This window comes from Sapajus apella, unplaced genomic scaffold (genome assembly GCF_009761245.1).
Source record: "Sapajus apella isolate SASKATOON/1434 unplaced genomic scaffold, GSC_monkey_1.0 scaffold165, whole genome shotgun sequence".
In the NCBI taxonomy this organism is placed as follows: domain Eukaryota; kingdom Metazoa; phylum Chordata; class Mammalia; order Primates; family Cebidae; genus Sapajus; species Sapajus apella.
This window is the reverse complement of record NW_022437105.1, coordinates 561,471-568,423: the sequence shown is the minus strand read 5'-3', so window position 1 is coordinate 568,423 and position 6,953 is coordinate 561,471. Positions and strand designations below refer to the sequence as shown.

The 6,953-nt window shown below is 51.4% G+C and overlaps 1 protein-coding gene across 1 annotated transcript in view; it reads right to left on the bottom strand.

The window, feature by feature from the left end:
* The window catches only part of KIF25 (kinesin family member 25), a 56,855-nt gene that overhangs the window by 10,107 nt on the left and 39,795 nt on the right, over positions 1 to 6,953 (bottom strand). Inside the window, 3 exon segments of the mRNA XM_032267101.1 lie at positions 3,120 to 3,162; positions 3,165 to 3,268; positions 6,399 to 6,473. Coding sequence (XP_032122992.1) covers positions 3,120 to 3,162; positions 3,165 to 3,268; positions 6,399 to 6,473 — 222 coding nt within the window.

Below are 6,953 nucleotides of genomic sequence, written 5' to 3'. Positions count from 1 at the left end.
CCTGGCCCGTTGGTAATGCTGATGAGCCGTTTCTGGAGAGGCCCAGCTGCCTGGCCGTCTTCCTGATGGATCTTGCCTAGCATTTGCAGGCAGCTAACAGCCCTTCCCCATCTCAGCAGCCCTCTGATGTGCTTCCTGGTAAAGTCTAGAGCCACATGGAAATGCAGCCACGGGATGTCAGATGCCTGCTCTGATGGCCGTGCATCGTGTGTCTCTAAGCCCAGCTGAGGGTGAAACGACTTGGAAGTACGCACACAGCTCCCACTGGGAACATAAGGAAGCCAGCCTCTGGGACGCGCTGCCACGCCACATCTCCCCTCCCACCATGGTGTCCCCACTGTCACAGACAAAAAGAAACGCACTGGGGTGGGAGTTGGGGGGCGTCTCTAAACTCCCACCATTCTCTCCCACTTTCTACCTCAGTTCCCAGCGCTCTTGCCTGAGACTGTTTCTGGGCCCTCAGGAGTTTGCTTAGCAGAAGGAAGAATGACGCCTTGAATATTTAGTGACATGCACCATCCATGCAAGCTGACTTTCTCCATTAATTTGGACAGCTGTCACGTTGTCAGTGTGGATGCTAAGTTTAAGGGCGCACGGAGCAGGGTCTCCTATATGTCGGGTGCGTGTGTGAGTGAGGGCAGCCGTGCAGGGCAGCCAGGGCCTCAGGGGAGGGGGACAGCCTCGTCCAGGGAGAGCCTTTCTCCAGGATTCCCTCCTCCACTCCCTGTTCTCCAGCGTCTCTCCAAAGGAGGCTGGGAAAGCCACCAGCAGCCGCAGCTCTGCCGTGTCCCGACGGGCTGACCCTCAGGCTGCCAGCTAATGGAGACCATCACCCCCTTGTGAAGATCCTTTCCCTGGAGAAGGGACCAGAGAAGAAATGGAAAGTGATGTCCCCAGCAGCAACCTGGCACTGCCCAGCATGTCTGTGACCCACATCGGGAGCCACAGGGTCGTGAAATTCTGAAACTGAATCAACAGCATGACGCAGTGCAGTACCGGAGACTGGGCCTTGGTTGCCTAAGTTAACAGCCCTTGGCTGAGTGTCTGCAGCGGGCTGTGTGTCCACAGTGGGCTGTGTCCGCAGCGGGCTGTGTCCGCAGCAGGCTGTGTCCATGGTCGCCTGTGTGTTCCACAGTGGGCTGTGTCCGCAGTGGGCTGTGTGTCTGCCGTGGGCTGTGTGTCTGCGGTGGGCTGTGTCCGCGGTGGGCTGTGTTCCGCAGTGGGCTGTGTGTCCGCAATGGGCTGTGTTCTGAAGTGGGCTGTGTGTCCGCAGTGGGCTGTGTGTCCGTGGTGGGCTGTGTGTCCACGGTGGACTGTGTGTCCATGGTGGGCTGTGTTCTGAAGTGGGCTGTGTGTCCATGGTGGGCTGTGTCCGTGGTGGACCGTGTGTCCATGGTGGTCTGTGTGTCCACGGTGGGCTGTGTCTGCGGTGGGCTGTGTGTCCGTGGTGGGCTGTGTGTCCGCAGTGGGCTGTGTCCGTGGTGGGCTGTCTGTCTGTGGTGGGCTTTGTCCGTGGTGGGCTGTGTCCATGGTGGGCTGTGTCCACGGCAGGCTGTGTCGCTGTGGCAGATGTTTTGCTCCACCAGCTTGCGCCCTGTGGAACGCAGATGTGGCCACACGATGCGTGAGCAGGACTGATGCGTGGCATTCCCCAGTGGGATGGGTACATGCGGGCATGTGGACCCCTCCCCCGAGAACGCAGAGGCCTGCGCTCCACATGGCCTTTTCACCGAAGGTCTGTTCCTACACACAGTCTCTCCCTCTGGGCCAGTGTCTCCTGGGCACAGGAGATGAGAACCGAAAACAGCGAGGTGCTGGCCAGTTTTGCTTCAGAAAGAACGAAGAGAGGCAAATTCACACATACATTGGTTTCTGTGCACAAATACTTAAAGAGTATTGATCTGAAGAGGCACTGAAATATTAGCTATTGCGGAAGCTCTCACATCTTGGTCCAGCCCCAGTTTTCAGATGTGAACGGGCCATTTGAGGACACACAAGAGACAAAAATCAAACCTTGGAGGGGGTGGGCACGAAGGGCCAGTCGGCTCCACCGCCAGCGTGCTGCTCCAAGGGGCTGGCCGCTCCGGGGACATGCCACCGAGAAAGCCGCCACCCTGCAGTGCAGGATGCACACACACGCGTGAGCGTGAACATCCTGCCACGTCTCCACCAAAGGCTGGAGGGCCCTGCCAGCCCGGGGAGGAGATCCTGAGGACATTCAGGCTTTCCTGCGCCTCTGGACTGCTGAGACGACCTTTTGCTCTTTTTCCTCTAGGACTAATTTTGTTGGTGAAACCATGACATTGGCAGTAGGTCTCTTTCAGGAATGTGCTAACGGGTCTTGAGCCTCCTCACAGGCCATGTTGGCTGGACCCTAAAGACAAGTGGATGCGTAGACTCTTGATGGGGGAGGGGAAAGGCGACCGGAGGACAAGAATTTTCACTCTGTGCTTCCCATTTCAGGACAGAAAACCTCCATCCCCACCATCCCCAATCATCCCCCACCATCCCCCACTATCCCGTACCATCCCCCACCATCCCCCACCTTCCCCACCATCCCTCACCATCCCCCACCATCTCGGGATCTCTTTCAAGAAGTTTTGCCTTGGCCAGGCACAGTGGCTCACGCCTGTAATCCCAGCACTCTGGGAAGCCGACGTGGGTGGATCACCTGATGTCAGGAGTTCAAGACTAGCCTGGTCAACATGGTGAAACCCCATCTCTACTAAAAATACAAAAATTAGCCGGGTGTGGTGGCGTACACCTATAATCCCAGCTACCCAGCTTGAACCCAGGAGGCAGAGGTTGCAGTGAGCCAAGATTGTGCCACTGCACTCCAGCCTGGGTGACAAAGCAAGACTTTGTCTCCAAAAAAATTGAAAAATAAAAAAAGGTTTTGTCTTCATGATAGAATTTCAACATAATTTCATCACAGGAATTTGTAGCAATAATGCCCAGAAGTCTGGAAGTGCTTGGTAGTGTTTAATGTATCTGAGGAGATTATGGGGTTTGATCAATTTCTTCAAATGGCAATAATTTTTCCCACGTGATGACCAAGGTGCCGCCCACCTGGCTTCCGTGCCATAGTTCTCTGCCCCACTCATCACTGTCTGTGGTACCTGACGAGCTCCTCAGCCTCTCTGGGGATAATTCCTAAGTCCCCTGTGGGAGGAAAGGCAGGATAGGGTTATCGTCCGAATGGGATCCCAGCATGGTGTAGGTCTTCCCGCTGCCCGTCTGTCCATACGTCATAACACAAACTTGGTACCTAAAATTCAGAGCAGATTCAGTCAGCAAGACACACCTGGGGCTGGTGCCAAGAAGATTCCAGGAAACATTGTTACTTGTACGAGAAATGCAGTAAGTTTCGTTTCCTATTCCCCTGTTACTCCATTTCTTATAAATTAGGCTTTCATTGAACTACAACTATTTTTTACATAATCCATTGGTGTTGCTATCCTGTTGTACAAGACTGGATTAAAGAGTGTTTGCTCTGACACACGCAGCATGGGTTCCTCCATCCCGGTTTCTCCCAGGTGTTTTCACCTCCCTGTTCGAGGGCTCAGCGTTCACATGGGGATTCTGACCTCCCCGTTCGAGGGCTCAGCGTTCACATGGGGATTCTGACCTTAGCAAGGCCCCACACCTACACCTTAACTTTCTTTTTCTTTTTCTTTTTCTTTTTTTGAGATAGAGTCTTGCTCTGTCACCCAGGCTGGAGTGCAGTGGTGATCTCGGCTCAATGCAACCTCTGCCTCCCTCCTGAGTAGCTGGGATCACAGGCGTGCACCACCACAAACAGCTATTTTTTGTATTATTAGTAGAGACGGTGTTTCACCATGCTGGCCAGGCTGGTCTGGAACTCCTGACCTCAAGTGATCCGCCTGCCTCAGCCTCCCAAAGCGCTGGGATTCCAGGCGTGAACCACATTCAGGAATGTGCTAACGGGCGAATGGCTTCACTGTAACTTTCAATGCAGCATCAGAGCTGCCCAATGCAAGTGCATGTCCCTAAAATCGCAGGTACCATATGGTGCGGTGGGTCCACATGGCGTGATGCTAGGTGGGCTGGCGCCTCAGAGTAGGATGTCCAGCCCTGACCACCCATCCAACTCACCTGGGGAGATGAAGCAGGTCGTATACTCAGAAATTCTGACTGAACTGGTCAGCTGTGACTCCGACTTCAGCATGTGCGGATTGACGGCGGACAGGAAAACCTCCAAGTCCCTTCCCATACAAAGTACAAAACTATTTTTTATATGAAAACATATACAAAAATGGCTCGTGCTTATAATCCCAGCACTTCAGGAGGATAAAGTAGGAGGATCCCTTGAGCCCAGGAGTTTGAGACCAGCCTGGGCAACATAGTGGGACCCCTATCTCTATATTAAAATAACATGTTACCATCTTAAGTATTACTATAGTTAATGATGTTAGTACTCAATTACTTATGTTAAAGGAAAATACTTTCAGAATATCAAAAGAAAATATGTAAACTTTTATCTCATTTAACATACATTATATATAGTAAGTGTGATTTGTTAACACATGTTTAACGTGGTATACCCAACACAAGTCAAACAAATAAAGGCTGCTGTTTTGATAAAATAGTTACAAGACAGTGTCCTGACTGACAGCTAAATCACCCCTAGAGCAGGACAGGAAAGCAGCAGAGGCCGGTCCTGGGCTGACCGTTTGAGTTGTAGCAATAAGAGCCTGGAAGCCTCACACTCCCGCAAAGCTAATCAGGCCTCTGTTCCCAGCCCGGATTGTTCCTTCCAGAATTAAAAAATCTCAAGGCATTCATAACAAAACCCCACTACATCCCCTGTCTCTTCCAGCTTCCCTGAGTTCATTTATGTGCCTTTCTTAGTGTGGAGACTATCTTTGACGATAACAGATAAATGGGTTCTTCCAGGGGTCTTTCAAACCATTTAGGGATGTAGAGGGAAAGGAAACTTCCTGAGGAAGGAAGCTGTAAACCAAAAATAAAATCCTAAGGCCCCCAGACAGCTGCATGGGCTTCCTTCTCGACCAGAGCACTCAAATTTAACTCAGAGTCCGGCTGGGGCCATGATGGGAAGTGGGGACCGGACAGGCCTCATCACGCCTTCCTGCACTGACATCAACACTGGCCTGACTTCTGATAAGAAACACTGACCACCTGCTCTCGCCAAACCTGAAGGCTTCCTCTGCAAAGGAGAACTTTGGTCTCCACAATCCTTCGCCTTAACCAGAGGCCCTGAGCAATGCATTTCTTAAATGAACTTGACGGACGTCTCACGTCTCCCTAAAACGTGTAAAACCGAGCTGCACCGGACCACCTTGGGTACATGTTCTCAGGGCCTCCCGAGGGCTGTGTCGCAGGCCATGATCACTCATGTTTGGCTCAGAGTAAATCTTTCCCAATATTTTACAGAGTTTGACTCTTTTCACCGACAAGACTCGGGACTTAAAATAACTCCATCTGTTTCGTGTTATCCTGAAAAGGCAGCTCTGGCAGTGATCACTCTAACCACGATGTGCTTTTTATTTCAGGAATATGCTTACTTAAAAGATGCCTACTTAAACAGAGACTACCCTATCATTTTCAAACACATTTTTTCAGTTGGGTATAAAGTTCCAGCCTCTGGGGGAAGAGTTGAAGCAGCAGCTGTATCCTGATTGTGGGTGCGGCCCCGCCAGTGTGCACGCAGTCGGACACAGCAGCTTCCTGAGTTGACCCTACTAGCCGGATCACATGCCTTTGGGGTGCACAGCACACTGTATAATTAGGGTGTCTAGTTTCTTGAGCATGGCTGTGCAGAAGCCTTTGCTGGACAAATTTCGAGTCAAGTCAGTCTTCGTCAGGAACTTTATGGAGACTCCGCCACAAAACCGAGACCCTTCCAAAGCCCCAGGAGTAGGAAGTCTTGGCTTAAGGTGTCTCCATGAAGTAAAAAAATTCATCATCCCTGAATTACGACCCACTGCCTTTGACGTCAGTAGTTGTGTATTGCAAGAACAGAAAGCAGATTCCCAAAGGGAAAAGTCCCTAGGTCTGATGTTAACATTCTTATAGATTTTATTAAAATTCTGAAATGTAAAGGAATCCCAGAGAGAATGGCAGCTGCTATCAGAGCTGAAGCCCACATGCAACGTAACTAAGGTGGAGTCTGGAATCCCAGGTAGATATACTCAGTTAACAAGCATTCTCCAACTCACTCTCGCCCCTTTTCCTAAGGTGCGGAAATAGTCTCCACGGATGCACGCGGCGTCCAGGCTGGGTTACCGTGGGTGTGCTCTGCAGTCCTGTAAAATGCTCAGACTCTAACACTACCTTCTCACTCCACACAATGAAGCGTATGTATATTTAAATGTGACTATGATGACTGGCCTTAGAGCAGTATTTGAACTCACCCATCCAAGAGAGACACGAGTAGGGGGCATACATCTCCAAAGACCGCGCTCTGAGATGCTGCTGGACCATAAACCCTGAGAGACCAAGTGAAAATGCTGCACTAATAGAAGACGCAGAAAGCGACCCTACAGGCGGCTCAGAAACCCGGGAACTCAGGGCCCGGTGTACCTCCCACCCCCAACACCATCAAGATTCTTCAACAAAAGATTAACTTGTGTTATTTTTCAACATAACAGAGGTTAAGAAAGAGTAAAGATACTGCTTTCTGCTATAAAAATATAATAAGCATAAACAAAAAGTGACAAGTGCTTGCAAGGGAGGGAAGGAGGGAGGGAGGGAAGGGAGGGGAAAGAAAATGGGGAGGAGAGGGAGAAGGGGAGGGGAGGGAGGGAGAGGAAAAGGAGCAGGGGAGGAGAGGGGAGAAGGGGAGGGGAGAGAGGGAGGTAGGGGAGAGAGGGAGGGAGGGAGGGGAGGGGAGAGAGGGAGGGAGGGAAGGTGAAAGGGAGCAGAGGAGGAGAGGGGAGAAGGGGAGGGGAGAGAGGGAGGTAGGGGAG